The sequence below is a fragment of the Cyanistes caeruleus genome, chromosome 14 (assembly GCF_971803275.1).
Source record: "Cyanistes caeruleus chromosome 14, bCyaCae1.hap1.1, whole genome shotgun sequence".
Taxonomy (NCBI): Eukaryota; Metazoa; Chordata; class Aves; order Passeriformes; family Paridae; genus Cyanistes; species Cyanistes caeruleus.
The window spans coordinates 3181312-3197518 of record NC_141714.1 but is presented as its reverse complement, the minus strand read 5'-3'; the positions used below and the strand labels follow the sequence as shown (position 1 = coordinate 3197518).

The 16207-nt window shown below is 42.1% G+C and overlaps 1 protein-coding gene across 9 annotated transcripts; it reads left to right on the top strand.

Annotated features, from left to right (window-relative positions):
* Positions 1–5: 5 nt before the first annotated feature.
* MAGT1 (magnesium transporter 1) lies at positions 6–10749 on the top strand. Of its 9 annotated transcripts, none has more exons than XR_015276167.1 (10): positions 25–163; positions 1327–1496; positions 2328–2445; positions 3406–3546; positions 4335–4475; positions 4797–4886; positions 6074–6162; positions 7103–7788; positions 8208–8298; positions 9264–10749. XR_015276167.1 is itself a non-coding variant. In XM_023926730.2 (10 exons), exons 1-10 carry the CDS (start codon positions 71–73, stop codon positions 9277–9279), a joined length of 999 nt encoding a protein of 332 aa, XP_023782498.1. In that variant the 5' UTR covers positions 25–70; the 3' UTR covers positions 9280–10749. The 9 variants fall into 9 exon arrangements, 5 of the variants coding, with proteins under 5 accessions (XP_086706267.1, XP_023782498.1, XP_086706266.1 ...); XR_015276166.1 differs by having other exon boundaries at positions 6074–6180; XM_023926730.2 differs by having other exon boundaries at positions 6074–6137; positions 7714–7788.
* The last annotated feature ends 5458 nt before the right edge of the window (positions 10750–16207 follow it).

Sequence of the window (16207 nt, the reverse complement as noted above, 5' to 3'; positions counted from 1 at the left end):
CTCCGCCAATCGGCGTCTAGCGGGCGGGGCCTCCCAGCCGGTGGGGCGGGGCGGGCGAAGCGGGGCGGTCATGGCGGCGCTGCCGGTGCCGCTGCTGGCGCTGGTGCTGCTGCTGCTGGCGGGATGTGGGGGGCCTGGTGCCGCGGGGCAGAGGCGGAAGGAGGTGAGACTCGCCCGGAGCTCCCGCTCCGCGCTGGGGCAGGTTCTCGCTGAGCGGGATGAGGGCAGGACCGGCTAGGGCCCGGCAGGGTGGCCTGGCCTCACCCCGGGTATCCGCCCTGAGGTTCGGCCGGTTCTGAGGGGAAGCCGCAGGGAGGAAAGGTCCTTGTTTCCGGGTTCTTCAGTTCTTGTTAGGAACACTGTACGAGTGTTGTCTTCCTAATGTGTGGGATTCGCGGCGGGAAGGATGCGTGGCCTTTGGTTGTAGTCACTAAGGTGCAGCTTACTTCCACACACTTGAACTGCTTAGGTTTGGAAAAAAAACCTTCTATGTAAGTGTGTATACTCATGTGAGTTGTAAGTCAGAGAAAATTATTATTATTATTATTATTATTATTATTATTATTATTATTATTATTATTATTTTCTGGGGGCTGCCCTGTGCAGGGTCAGGAGTTGGACTTTGATGCTTCTATTGGCTCCCTTCCAGGTCAGGATATATTATGATGATTTCCTCTAACATATTTATCTGAAGAAGGGTGTTAATGAGTAGAGAAGTGCTTTATGATAAATGTAACATTTGTGAATTTGTCAAACTAATGCCTCTTCTCATAATGTTAAAGAATTGATTGTCTCCTTTTTAAAGAATATTTTAGTGTTGAGCACTCCTGAGTTTTTCAAATATATTCTGAATTATGGTTCTTTTTTTCCAGCAGTGCTGAAAATGAAATGTTGAGGTTGGTTGCATCTTTGATGTTGATTCCACTGCCACCATATTTGAAAGCTGAAACAGTTTGATGCTTAGTATAGAAAAAAGGCTGTGGAGGGGAGGGAGGTGGTTGGTACAGCTGAAAGAAATTCTGCAACTACTGTGAGGAAAGGCTGGTGAGCTGAGGGTCTTCACCAGCCTGGTTATGCTGAGTGCTTAAAGCTGGGTGTGTTACTAGGTGGTTGAAGTTAATGAGTTATGTTAACATGATTGTTAAAAGCTGCTGTGAATGCCTTGTGGAATTTTGCTGATGTATCACATCACCTGGGTGGTGTTATGAAAAGCAGTGCAGATGTTCGTTGCATCAAATCTAAAAACGTCTAAGACTGTATTGTGAAACTAGAAAAAAAAAAAAAAACCAAGCAAAACCAACAATGTTGCTCTGACTTGATTTTCAGATGGTGTTATCAGAAAAAGTGAACCAGCTGATGGAGTGGGCCAGTAAAAGATCGGTGATCAGAATGAATGGAGACAAATTCCGGCGCCTTGTGAAGGCACCTCCCAGAAACTACTCAGTGATTGTGATGTTCACTGCTCTTCAGCCTCACAGACAGTGTGTTGTGTGCAAGTATGTCCTTTAGTCCTAAATTTGAACTTGAAAGTCATCTGATGCTTTGTAGGAAACTAAATTTAAGAACAGGGTTGAACTTTGATGCACATGGGAGGAATATACATGGGCAAATTACAGTAGGATTGATTGTCTTTGCAATTTAATGTATAGGAATATGTATCTAATGTGTTTGTAAAGAAACAACATAATCTTTAGTTTTATCTCCCTCCTAAAATAATCCCTGCTTTGCAGAAACAGTGTTTACTCTGGAGAAAGACACAGTGAAAGCTCAACTTTCCTGGCATGAGCTGCTGAAGAAATGTTTGTAGAATTATTGCTGGGCATGGAGCTTAAATGTTGTTCTTAATTAATATGTTCCTTGGCATTTATTTACAGTTCAAATATCCTGGATCTTTAACCATATTATAGCTTTCCTGTATTAATGTGGAGGTGGTGGAGGTCTGCAAGGGTGATTTTTATGCTTAGTCAGTTGAAATTACTGGTTTCCCACTCTCTGACCTGGAAGAAAGGGCACACCTGGCCACAGTTTGGTGCTCTGTGGACTGGCAAATCATAAGCAGCTGGGGTCCATTTCACCTTTCAGTTAGAAATTACCTCATCTCGTGTTAGTGGACTCAATAACTTGCCCTTCTATTTAAAAAAGCAGTTGTCAAATGCTTCACCTGATGGTAGATGAGTATCTGTGCTTAAAAGATTTCATTAACACTTAAACTTTCTTTTGAACCCTAGAAGATTAATGGGGTGGGTGGGCAAAGCTCCCTCAGCTGCTTTACAACTTGTGCTGTGGACAAAACCATGATACATCATCTCCCTTGGTGTGTTTTCCAGGCAAGCTGATGAGGAATACCAGATTCTGGCAAACTCCTGGAGGTATTCCAGCGCATTTACCAACAAGATTTTTTTTGCAATGGTAGATTTTGACGAAGGCTCAGACGTGTTTCAGATGGTAATGTCTTTTTCTCTTCTAACATCATTTTTAGTTTGGGTTTTGGGAAAGAAGGTAAAGATGCTACATAATTTAGTGTTACAGTGAACAAAGGAATGAAAAGTTAAAAACTGTCCCTCTTGGAAGAAACTTGGCCTGAGCATGTTGGTAGGAATATTAACAGAACTGACAGATGTGAATAGGTACAAGGAGTGAATTGGTTTCTTTGACTCTTCTTCCCTCGAGTTTGTCTCCTGTAATAACTTACAGTGTAATTCTTAATGGAATTCTTCTGTGCTACGTGAAGAGGCAAGATAGAAAGCACTGATGTCATTAGGAGCAGCTATTACAATTTTTAGATTACTAGAGAATGATAGATTAGGCTTTATGATAAAACTAATTTCTTTTCAACTACCTAGCCTTTTTTCTCTTCTATTAACATTGTGTGACCACTTTTTTTTCTCCAGCTGTGAGAACATTCCATGTGCACTTGCAATTGTAGGTCACATTAATAGTTCATTACAGTCTTGCAGATGTTAACTTTTTTTAAGAGGTACTAATCTCTTATTTAACAGCTACACTGTTTAGGCAGTGATACTTTATTAAAGAGAAGCTTTTGAACTGGAGAGTTGAAGAGAGATGTCTTTTTATTACTCTTGTTAATTTTTTCCTTACTGTTACATTAAAAATGCATTCATCAAGCTATGGCCTTCCTAGATTTTAGAATCATGTATTGCTATTTTGCAGATATCTTTATCAAAAGTAGTATTTGGAGAAGAAACAGATTTAAAAAAAAAGTGCATGAAATACAGAAATGCAAGCTGTGTTCTGCCTACTGTTTTTTTAAGAAGTGATGGCCATTAAATCAAAGAGCTAACTTTTCTGATTTACTAGTAATAGTACAAGCCAGAAATGGCATAGAATTGTGTTATTAAATAGTCCTTTCCTAGGCTATATCTTCTGTGAACTCTCTCCCTGCAGCTGAACATGAATTCTGCCCCCACCTTCATTAACTTCCCTGCCAAGGGGAAGCCCAAGCGGGGGGACACCTACGAGCTGCAGGTGCGTGGCTTCGCAGCGGAGCAGCTGGCGCGCTGGGTGGCCGACAGGACAGACGTCCACGTGAGTCCAGACATCTTCCTTCAGCACCCCCATGCAGACCCAGCACACCTTCCCTCAGCAGCCCTGTGCAGGGCCAGCACACCTTCCCTCAGCACCCCTGTGCAGGGCCAGCACACCTTCCCTCAGCAGCCCCATGCAGGGCCAGCACACCTTCCCTCAGCACCCCTGTGCAGGGCCAGCACACCTTCCCTCAGCACCCCTGTGCAGGGCCAGCACACCTTCCCTCAGCACCCCCATGCAGGGCCAGCACACCTTCCCTCAGCACCCCCGTGCAGACCCAGCACACCTTCCCTCAGCACCCCTGTGCAGGGCCAGCACACCTTCCCTCAGCAGCCCTGTGCAGGGCCAGCACACCATCCCTCAGCACCCCTGTGCAGACCCAGATGGGGAACATCACTTGTGCCTCCTGTGCTGTTCAGAAGAGCTCGTCTACAAAATCTAGTTCAGACACACAGACTGCATCTTTCAATTTCTTTACAGTCTCTGTGCTGGTGGTTTTGTGTAGTGTTGTATTTGAGAAGATGTTAAAATTCATCTCCTTCCTTCTTGCTCTCTGTTCCTGTGGAAGAAAAACAATCTCTAAATTATTGAACTGGGTAAAGTTGTGTAAAACTGAAGTTACAGTATTGGTGGAAGAAGCATTGCTTACTTTCCGAGTCGGATTTATTACATAGAAAATGTGTGTACAGTATTTTTTCCACTCAATATGTTGTGGGGTTTTTTAGCAGGAGTGTAGGTATAATGTATAATCCTGCTGAGAGAAAATAATTTCACTGTCTTCTGTTCAGATCCGTGTGATAAGACCACCAAACTATGCTGGACCCTTGATGCTGGGGTTGCTGCTGGCTGTCATTGGAGGCCTCGTGTATTTGAGGGGCAGCAATCTGGATTTTCTCTATAACAAAACTGGCTGGGCCTTTGCTGCTCTGGTGAGTAATCATGACTTTCATCTCCCTGTTACACCGAGTTTTGTAGCTGTTCAAGTTCTCAAAATTTCAAGATTCTTAAAGCTGGTAGAGGAAAATGAGGTAGAGTTAGTTTTGTTTTTTCATACATTGATAACATTATATGATCTTAGTCCCTTCAGTTCACTGAATGCTTGATAGATGCCTTTTGTACAAGGATAAAGTGGGACAATCATTAGCCTGTGTTCCAAACCAGTACATTTTGGTAGGAAGTGAAAAGATATCAGGTTAAATTAAAAATAAAAGAGAATCCTTATTAAATAGCATTTCTTCTTTCCTTTTCAGTGTTTTGTGTTAGCAATGACATCAGGCCAGATGTGGAACCACATCAGAGGCCCCCCTTATGCTCACAAGAATCCCCATACAGGACAAGTGGTGAGTGTTGCCTTCACTTTCTTTTCTGCATTTCTAGTGTATTTCTGCAGAATAAGGCTGATACTCAGAGACAAATCAGAGTGCAAATTCTGCTTCTGGCTTCTGTCTTGGTGAGTGAAACCAACCTGTCCTGCAGTGAGCAAGGCAAATCAACATGTCTTGAACATATGTTGTATCTCCAATGGTGAAGGGATGTGATAGTTCTAAACTGCTTACAGCACAATAAAGGTATTTATGGTTTGAGTCCTGCATGCTAAAATTCCTATTGCTGAGCCTGGCAATTAGGTTTCAACCTGGTCTTGTTAACTTACACACTCATCTAATGACTTCCATATAAAACCATCTTTCCTCAAAATTCTTGAGGTAAATTAGTATCCAGTGATCTCAGATTTATGAAGTTTCTTTCTTGGGAAAAATTTCTTTAATGTAATTTGAAATATACTGTTCTGTTCACAACATAGAATGAGATCCACTGGAAAAGTAGTCACAGTGTTCTGAGAGCATTAGATCTGCTCAGGTGCTTACACATCACATACTGGCTTTTCTTATGTCTTTACTCAGGAAATTAATTTGGTGAAATGTCCTTTTGTGCTTGGTTAGATGAGTCAGGTGCTCTGTATTCTTCTTTAGAAAGTGCATAAAGCTTTTTTTTTCCTACTAAGATACAGCATCATAACCATAACAGGGTGTTCCTTAAGGATTAAAACCAGTATTTTTCCACAAATTTCAATTTTTCTGTTAACCCAGATGTGAAAAAGATTTCAAATGTTTGGTTCTGAAGCCAAATGAGTTGGGTTCACACGCAAGTTGAAGGGATTTCCCCTAAGCTAACCAGCAGTGTACACAACCTTGGAACCTCAGTGAGGGAATGGATCAGCTTTGGATCACATTAGGATGCAGGAGAGCCTAATCTTGTGGTATTGTGCTCAGCTGGACTGAGAATCCAATCACAAAGGTTGTAGTATCTGAATTAGGCTGATTGTGCATGGTAATGGAAGAAGGATCTTTGTTTCTGTTACAAGTCCCCCAAAAATCAATGATCAACAGCTGAAATAGTTTGTGCTCCAACTTGTGCTCTCTCCTGAAAAAAACAATGCAAACCCCAGTTCCAGGCTCTGTAGCTGTTGTTAATCATGTCAAAGTTTTCTCCAGTCTTTTCGAAATTTAATTACTTTTGTCTCTTACAGAATTATATCCATGGAAGCAGCCAAGCCCAGTTTGTGGCAGAAACACACATAGTTCTGCTGTTCAGTATCCTTCCTGGGGGGAGCATGTGGTTGGTGACAGTTTTTTGGTCAGCAAATGCTGCTGCCTTTTCTGTGGTACTTTGTCATGGCTGTAATTGCCACCTAACACTGATGCAGAAGCTTGTAAAACCTTTCTGCATTGACAACTGTGCTTTTCCTGTGCCTCTGATCTTTTAAGTTGAATAGAAAGATATTTATTGCTTTCTCACCTTGTTTAAGTACCAAGCTGAATGCATCACTAAAGTTGTGGATCTTTTTGGAATCAGAAGATTCAGGATACTCCCTGTTCCTCTGTGCATGTCTCTTTTTGATGTCACTTATTTCTTGCTTTGGTGTTAAATTCATTCCTCTATCACTGATCTTTTATTTCTTTGCTTACCTTCTTATAATCTTATCATTTGTTTGTACTAATGATGCAGGATTTTGCCATGCTGTCAAGAAAGGCAGGTGGAAACTTTCAGATTGAGAGCTTTTACCTTTCTTATTTGTACAAAAAATGCTTTTTGGGGTCATAAGAATACCTTAAAATTCAATGTTCTGTTTTTCTATTCCCACATGAATGTTTCTGATCCATCGTTTGTAACTTTAGTAATTTCTGGCTGGAGCTTTTCTTCTGTGTCTTGCCACCTGTATCAGCATTCCTTTATTTTTTTATCTTTTATTGTATTTAATTTCTTTAACTTAAAACAGGCACTTGGAGGAGAACTTCTGATCTTTTTCTGTTACTGTACTTTTGATCCACTTGGTCAAATTCGAAATAGAAACTTTTTGTTGATGTTTGTGTTATTACTATCCATCACATCACAGACCAAACCTACCCATCACTGGACATTTTAAATTGAATTTAATTGAATTTGGTGAGGTTTCTCTGGGTTCAAGCCACTTTCCTCCTGTGCTGAAGGTGGGCTGTGTCTGGAATGGAAAGACTCTTGATGGTCCTGTGTCAATGATAAGTACTTTTCCTTTCAGGAGGAGACTTGAGACTGGACATTTGTAATGAAATGGAATGAAATCTTTGGGAATTCTGTCTTTTGTTCCACTGGATTCATTACTTTGCTTTGCTAGGATTCATTCTTGGCAAATATGAGGCCTTTTGTGTTGCCTGTTCTTTAATTTTATGGTCTTTTTTATTTAATTTGAAGAATTAGGAAAGACATATTGCCACTTGAAAGACAGCCTGATGGATTAAGTACTGCATGTATTTTATTTGTTCTGTTAGCTGAGTGAATGCAGAAGCTGAATTCCTTTGGGGATTTTCCAGTGGAGAACAGCAGTAGGAGTGGACCAAGCTCTCTGGGAAGGAATGCTGCTACATTACAAGCTGAGATAATAAATACATGTTTTTAATTTTGCTTGAAGACTTACCGGTTTATATTTTAAGCTTTGCATTTATTTTCTCTTAAAAGCTGACATTATGAATGTCTTTCAGCTGTTCTTTTTTTCCCCCATAGTTGCTGATTTGACTGTGAAGTCTTTGATTTTTCCAATGAGTTCTAATGCCCCAGGTATGGTGTGGGAGCTGAATTTAGGGAGTGTTGTTTTGAGTCTATTGTTGGTTTAGCCTTAAACAGCATCTGTAGATGGTGGAGTTACTTTAGGAATGGTCCTTCTCCACGAAGCTGCTACTTCTGACATGGATGTGGGGAAAAGAAAAAGTAAGTACTGATACTTTGCTCTCTGAGCAAAGGAATATTCAGTGAGGGTGTTTGATACACCATTTAACAGAAATGCTTTTGCACTGTGGGGTTTTGTTCACTCCCCACCTCTAAGCTGAGAGAATAATTTGGATTTTTGGCAGTTTTTGGAGCTGCTTAGCAAACTGCAAGATAAATCTGTTTGGTAGACAGAGAGAGATAAAGAGGCTTTGCATTATTTAGCTAGTAAGAGGGAGAAGAAGGAACTTTTTCTCAAAGCATTTGTATAAAATTGATGTAAAATTTGTGTTAATTTAGTATTTCTCAATGACAGAAATAGAGGCCTCAGCTGACCAAATCTGTAAATACTGCAGAAGTCTTTGAAAACCTGAGTTCACTGAGCTGTCCCATCACAGCCTCTCCCTGTGCATCTCTTGCAGTTATGTGCATTGCTGGCATTGGCTTGGTGGTGCTGTTCTTCAGCTGGCTGCTGTCTGTCTTCAGATCCAAATACCATGGCTACCCCTACAGGTACATCAGGCTGGGGCCCTGCAGCTCCTGCTCTCCTGGGCTTTGGGGTACAGCTACACCTCTGGAGCTCTGCTGGCTCATTTGGGAAATACTCCTTTAGAAACGCTCCACTGGCTTCTCAGAGTAGCAATATTGGTTGGTAAAGTCAGCAAAAATATGAGTGTTCCGTGGGTATCATGATTTTTCAATCTAGCCAAAGCAAAGATTGTGGAACTCTCCTTTTCATGCCATTGCATATTATAAAATACTTCTGTTTTCAGAATGATATCTCAGCCAGTTTATACTGCCAACAAATGTATTTTCCCCCCCTACTTTTCTCTCTTCCATATTCATACATCTTCATTATTAATCCTTATTTGTGAGAGCAGGGAGGATTCCTGATGTTTTAAAGCTGCCTACATTTGAGGATTGCTTGTGTAAGGAGTCTAATACTGTTAGCTGACCACTTGTATATATGCCTGACTGATAGGGATACCTTAGGTGTGTTTGTTATGCATTTTGAAGCAGTAAGTATATGTTGAAGGACCAGTTTCTAATGATGTCACCATTTGCAAGAGCTTAATTTGTCTGTAAAGCTAAACCCATAGACAGATATTGTGCCCTCTTGATGAGAAATGTGTTCTTATTTAAAAATATCTAAATAGTAAAACTTGTTATTTTATGAAGACTTTTCTCAAGAGCAAAAGACAGCTGAAATTATTCCCTTTTTGATAAGTGGTCAGCTTTTATTCTGATCTCTGCAATGATCTTGGATACTTCTGCTGACTTTATTGTAGGGAAGATGTGGTTGTCTTTGGTTTTGAGTTATTAGAAACTCTTTTTTAAGTGACTTCACAGCTGCTTTTGTTACAGCAGCATCAGGCCCGCTTTCTCACTCTGTTTTTGTTGGCATTTATAAAAGCTAAGTTGCACGCCTTTTTTTCTCATAAAATTAATAAGAATGTTTATTATTTTGCTCTTTTCAGTTTCCTAATGAGCTGAAGGATTCCAGAGTCTGGTGCATCAGGAGGGTGGTGGCTCTGAAGTTGGATGTGGTGGAATGAGGAGCTCAACATTTGTGGTTTGTGCTACCTCTGCTTACAGTGAGACAGTTAAACACTGAACCAAAGACAATGTAGTGCCTTAAATACAGCGAACAATTTGCTCTGAAGGACACAGAGTGTTAAGATGCAATTTCTCTTTCATAAGCTTTACATCTTCTTAAGCAACTTTACTGCTAGCAAAATTCAGAACATAATACTTAAAACTATATTTCCATGGACTAACTAGAAATGGTACTTTCAATTCACTTGGATAATCTGTTTACCATGTTTCTTTTTCCCTTGAATTATCACCTTATTTCCTGTTTGTGCATAGCAGGTGACAGCAGCTTCTCTGTCGTGCCTTTTCATGGTTGAGGAAACAGCTTCATGTACCTGGAAATCTTTTCCTTCAGCCTGTGTGGCAACCCTTGGTGCATTCATTCTCCAGCTTCCAGTGTGGAATGTGCGTATCCTAGAGCTGTGTCTCATTTTTGAGAAGAGTTCTTAACTGCTGTATGATGCACGAGGTTGTTTCACAGATGAAGGGGGAGTTTTCAACATGTAGAAGGGAGTTATTAATTAATTAAATCTTTCTTTGCCAAATGCTAAAACTGCAATATTTAAGTTGTGAACTTTGACTCAGAACTGGAAAAAAACATTTCTTAGACTGTCCCACACTCACACTCTCAAGAATACAACCCCAAAGTTCAAAGGTAACTATCTATGTGTTGCATGAATTCAGAGTTGCCAATTGGCTTTCAAGTTACTGCCTAGAGTCCTGGCAAACCAGCAGGTACCAAATTTGTGGCCACTGCATAAGTTCTATATTCTCCACTTGTTTTCTCCACGTTTTTATCCTTTGGCAGAGATGTCTGCTCCCAGGATAAACGTTGCTACCCCAGGACACATTTGATAGCCTTACAATTGAATGCATGTGCTGCTTGCTCTGTCCTTTTGTCCTATCACCTCACAGATAACTTTGCCTTAAGAATTCACGAGTGGAAGACAATTGTGCCTCAGCAAAAACTGCTGTGCAGATCAGCAGTTGTACTACAGGAAGTCTTTGCAGCCTGATTCAGTAACACTTCCTTCCGTAGGCTCTGGTGGCCTTAGAGGTTTATAGTCAGAGAGACTTTTGTCTCCTGCTTCTGCCTCTCCCTTCTCTCAAGGGGTTTCAGAATCTGGATGTTTGAAATTGAATCTCAGAAAGGATTGTATTACTCCAAGAAAAAGGTTATTCTTATGCAGTTTTGCTAAATTAATACACATCTCAAGTGCCTTAACTTCACTAATTTTGTTGTTTGATGTTTCAACTCATTGAGATGCATTTTTCTATGCCACATAGAACGATAAGCCTTAGTGGAACGGATAAATTGTGTGCCTGACTGCATTTTGGACAAGTTTCAATAAAAGTTTTTAGTCTAATCCATGCTACTGTGTCTCTTGAACTTTGACATGAAACAAGGCAACCTCTTTTCTTCCACTATTGTTTCAACATGTTAATCATAGCCTGTCTATATAGAGTAAGTAACCTGAGTATGGGTGTGTAGACTGGATTAGTAGCCTGTGTGTGTTTATGTGGAGAATTACAGCCCAGAATGTCAGCACTAGAGAGCTGCTCATGTAGCCAACTGGTAGCATAAGAGATTACATGATTTTGGCTTGTCTTTGACAGCTGTCATGCAGTGAAAATCTTGGATTCCTGGAGTTCTAGACAGATCAACTCGCAGTGTTTCCGGAGGTGGAATCTTGTTAGCACTGTAGATGTGCCTGGAACAACTCAGCACTGCTGTACTTGTGGCTTGTTTTCCTGCCCAGTTGGTAAAATGCTTCCCATAAACTTTTCCAGTTATAATTTATGCTGTCCTTCTAAAACCATCCAGTTCCATATTGACTAAGTTTAAACAGTGGCACCTCATGCAGGTGTCATGCTGGAGTCATGTTTGCCTTCCCCTTGAGGTAGCCATGATTTTGAGAGTTTGGGATTTTCCTTTTTTTTTTTTTTTTGTGCTGAGATCAAAATAATGCTCATTTTTTTCCAACAGTTTTTCTGCTCTCTAGGCTGAAACTGAAGTGCAGGAGGGAGCAGGTGTGGTAGTGGAGCAGAAGATGAAGTGCTTGCAAGGACCAGGCAGGTTTAGAGAGGATGAATTCTGGCAAGGTTTGACTTGTGCAGCAGTTGAGAGGTAATGGCTGGCTCTACCTGGTGCCCAGGGTGATTCTTTGGGCCAGGGGCACTGGCAGCTCACTGGCTGGTTAATGTAACACATCTGGGCCAGCAAAACAAAGGTGGATAAGGCAATGCATTCCAGACCTGCTGTGGGGAAACTGGGAATTGCTGAGGTCATCTCCTTTAGAAAGTGAATTATTAAATAGCTCAGGAGTGCCCTAAAAGTTCACCTTGAGAGAACACTTGCAATAAAGGGAGGAAATGGTGTATTCTGCAGCTGAAAATGGACTCTGTGGTTTTGCTAATGTGGCTGGCCTCAGTGAATGCTGCTTTTTTTCTGCTTTTGAGGAGGAGTTGTGGTGTATTTGGAAGATATTTTGGAATAACAGCTAGAAATAATTTAGGGAGCTCTCTGCACCAAGCACAAGGCAAGACAGTAAATTTAAGTGGATTATTCTGTGTAATGGTTTGCATTATGTACAATTTACTGGATGTTCCTGCCTTCAAACCATTCTAGTGTTCAGCACAGAATGTGGTTTTCATGAGGCCCTGGCACAGGGTGCCCAGAGAAGCTGTGGCTGCTCCTGGATCCCTGGAAGTGTCCAAGGCCAGGTTGGACAGGGCTTGGAGCAATCTGGGGTAATGGAAGGTGTCCCTGCCCATGGTAGGGATGAGCTTTAGTGTCCCTTCCAACACAGACCATTCTGGAATTCTGTGATAGTGGTGCCTAGTGGTCATTCCTGCAGCTAAGGCTTTTCCAGCTGTTCCATGAGCACCTGCTCTTCAGGGCCAGAACTGCCCAGTCCTCCAGAAGGGGGGAAGATGTGCTCAGCTCTGCCTGTGCTGTGTTCTTCGTGCTCATGCAAATAACCTTAATTAATCCCCTGCTGGTGATGGCCATGAAGTGAAGATTGAGCCATGGGGGTAAGAACAAGTTCAGCCTCTTGGCAGGCAGGCAGGGGGTCGCCCTTCATGCTTGGGGAAGATGATGAGATGGCTGGCTAGGGACTTCAGGAGGAAAATGTAGATGCTTTTATGGTCGCAACCACTGGAAGTGTAAGCAGATGTACAGCAAGGTTTGTTCTGAGCCCTGTTCCAAATGTGTGAAAGCATAGCAGGCACTTTTTGATTCCCAGCAAATCGAAGTTGGAGTTTTAGAAGTATCGAAGAAAGTCAGTTTAACCTTCAAAACATTTGAAACATCCAAAGAAAATCAGATGTGTGAATGGCTTCTGCTTGTTTGAATATGCTGCCCATGATACCAGATGATGCCAAATGTTGGCATCTCAGAGCCAAACTTGGTTGGGAGAGAAGAACGGTCTGCAGTGTTCCTCCAGGGGCTGTTGGCAGTGGTTTGTGGTAGTTTGTTTTAAAAAATACCCATTCTATAATAGAAAAATACTTAAACTGAAAGCAGATTATTTAAGAAGTTAAAATTTCCAAGTGCTTTCATCTGCTGTGAGAAATAATTCTCACAAAGGATTTGAGAATGTACTGGCACTTGTTTTCTGTGTTGGACCTTGGTGTTTGCTATTTTCTCATGCTGAAAAAGTGTAATTCTCAGTTACAAACCACTGCTCAAGTGACTCCACACCATTCCTTTGGACTTTCCTAAGAGGAATAAAGCAACAGCAACACAACAAACCCAGCACCTCAAGTGAGCATCATCTGTTTTCAGTTTTATCATGCTTTTTGTCTGAGGAATAAGTTTTGTTGCCCATAACCTGTTCCAATTAACAGCTCAGATCTTGATCATTCCTACAAAATTAATTTAAGCATAGCCTTTTATTGGTCTGGATTAATTGTACTACTTTTATCACAGATAATAATATGAAAGAGATGTATATGTAGTTTGTATTTCTAGGTCAGGAGCACATCAAGTTATTAAAATATCCTCTTGTCAATTGATAGCTATACATGTCTTTCAGCCATGTTCCTTAAAAGTAGGGTAATATGTACTTAACAAAACTAATTACTATCATTATGAGGAGAAACAATGGGTGTGCTCAGAGTCTGCAGTGGTTTGTCCTGCAAGCTGAGCTCTGAATCCTGACTCTGCCAAGCCTGATGGAGCAGGGGGAAGGAGTCCTGTGTGCTGGGGAAACAACTGGGTGCAGATCTGGTGGATGTGAAGTGTTTCCCTGCAGATGCGCTCAGTATCTGCTTGTACACAGATTTCAGAATACAAAAAGATTCTGTGGGGGTTTTTTTTTGTGTGTGTTTTTTGAAAACCTCATGATAATTTCAGGTGTTGTCTTCTGGAGTAATTGCTGGGAGATGGAAGCATTTCCATTTTTACTTTATCTCGACCTTTCCTCACAGTAGGTTTCCTTTTTCATATGTGACTTCAGATAGAAGTTATGAACTGGAGGCAATTAAATTTGGGTTTTTAAACTGCTTTCAAATACCTTCCCCAAGGAAAGAGTGAAAGAATAAAATATTACAGAGCAATTGTAATAAATCTATGTTATTCTGAATCAGTGGGATATTAGTTGGTAATGCTGACTAAATCCCTTGAGGAGGAAAATGAATGTTTTGTGTTCTTATTTTAATCACACAGTTGGGATCCTAATGCAGAACTAAGACTGGGTAATGCTTCCTGTTTCCTTCATCTCACTGGTGGCAGAACACCTAGAATGGCTTTTTGCAATTTTTAATGGAATTTGTAACTGTCAGTTAATATGGATTTTTTTTTCTCCTCCTAAAATTGGGTGAGAATGCAGGTGATGCTTTGGTCTTCTCCAGGACAAGACAGAGCTTGGTAAAAAAGCTGCTGTTAAATCTGCTCTCTGCTATTATTAAATTCACCAGATACAGGGTGCAGCTCTTGGGTAAAACGTTACATTCTAAAGCAAATTGTGTTCATACCTCTTTGGAGAATTTCCCTGGGAGATGTGTAAGCTTGAATGTGCTGAAGTGTGAAAGTGCTGTTGATTCCATTATCACAGAATGAAATGGGTGTGTTGGGTTGAAGGTGTCCTTCCTTTCGTTCCTTCTCACCTACGGAATTTTCCCCATTACTTGAAGGAAAACCTGTCTGCTGGTACTTACTGGGTGTTTTAGAAGACAAAGAGTTTGGCTGGGCCCAGGGGGGAAGGGGGGCAGGTAAAAGGAAGGGGATGGGGGCAGCTGCTGGAGGGTTCACTTCTTTGGCTTCAGAGCAGGGCACACTCGGAGCTGTTGTTGCTTGGGGTAAGGAATTCGCCATAACCCAGATGGAGCTGGGACTTCTCCTCCTTCTCCTCTCCTTTTCCTTCTTTCTCCTCCTTCTCCTTCTCTTCCTCCTCCTCCTTCTCCTTCCCCTTCCAGCCAGCTGTTCCTCAAAGCCCTGCAGGAGCACCAGGACTGACTGCCCGAGGTGGTTTGTGAAACAAAGCCTCTCCTCCATCCTCTGTCTCAGCTGAGAAGGCTGTCAGGGGGTCCCTGTAGCTATTGTTTGTTTGCCTTGTTGTACATACTAGTAAAGAACTGCTATTCCTACCCCCACATCTCTGCCTGAGAGCCCCTTGATTTCAAAATGATAATAATTTGGAGGGAAGGGGTTTACATTTTTCACTCCAAGGGAGGCTCTTGCCTTCTCTAGCGGACACTTGTCTTTCAAACCAAGACAGGGTGTTAGGGGTGATTTGCTTGGGTATTTCCTTATGTTTCATATGTTGCTTTATGAAACCAGGTGAGTAGGTATATTTTATTTTTTTCTTGAATTTCTGCAGAAAAATATGTTAATTTTCAAAACTGGTTTTCTTTACAGTAAGTGGTTAATACTTGTCCCCTGTTTCAGATTTTGGGTGGTACTGGGCTTGGCTTTGTTCTTCTGTTCTGTTTCGGTCCCGTGTGGTCATGGAAGCTCACACACAACCTCAGCCTGCCGAGTTCAGTCATCTTCTCACAAAAGCCTGCAACAGCTTTCCCTTGAAGAGGGCTGCATTCCAATCCTCCTCCTTTCACAACATTCTAACATCTGACAGGAGTGTAGAAGTTGCTAGTACCAGCAGGGAAAATTGTCTTGGCATACTTAGGTGCAGCTGCCAATGCTACATCTCCTTATCTAGAGAATTTTCTGATTAAATTTCCTGATTAAAAAGGAAAAGTTGTAGCCAAGCTGGGCTGAAGCTGCCCCAGGCAGGGTTACCTGGGGCTGCCCACCTTCAGCCTGTGTGTGGTTTATGTTATCCTTGTCTTGCTGTCTTTGTGCTTGGGAAACTCTGCTCCCAAGCTTGCTTGTGGGCTTGGAATTCCAGGGCTGGTTCCTGCAGAGGGTGGTCAAGATGGTGATCCCTGGAGAGGCTGAGGGTCATTCTGGTGATCTGTTGAAGGAGAAGGGTAGTTGCGGTGATCCTTGCAGCGGAGGAGGGTTCTGGTGATCCTCATGGAGGAGAAGGGTTGTTGTGATGCTGTTACTACAGGTTTGGGCATCTGCTCCGTGTTGCTCTTCCTAAGGGCGACGTGTCCAAATGCCGTAGTTAACCTGCTGTGGTTGAATTGAGGTTGCAGAGTCGCCCAAGGATGCAGTTCTCCATCAATGAAGGGCCATGTGTCCCCGGTGTGACACCGGCTCCTGTTCCGCACTGTCCATCCCCGGGATGTGTCAGCGCTTGGCTCCCGCCGCCATGGCCGCAGCCGCGCGCTGGGGCCCCCTGCTGGCTGCAGGTGTCAGTGCACTTTGTTACCAAATGATGTCACGGGTGTCGGTCCATGACGCCAGCGTGACGTCAGC

Excerpts from the sequence above, each read along its gene's own strand:
- MAGT1 (XM_023926730.2), top strand. The coding sequence starts at position 71 with ATGGCGGCGCTGCCGGTGCCGCTGCTGGCGCTGGTGCTGCTGCTGCTG. Across the intron at positions 2,446-3,405 it reads GCTCAGACGTGTTTCAGATG|CTGAACATGAATTCTGCCCC; the intron begins GTAATGTCTTTT and ends CTCTCCCTGCAG. Across the intron at positions 6,138-7,713 it reads ACACATAGTTCTGCTGTTCA|ATGGTGGAGTTACTTTAGGA; the intron begins GTATCCTTCCTG and ends CAGCATCTGTAG.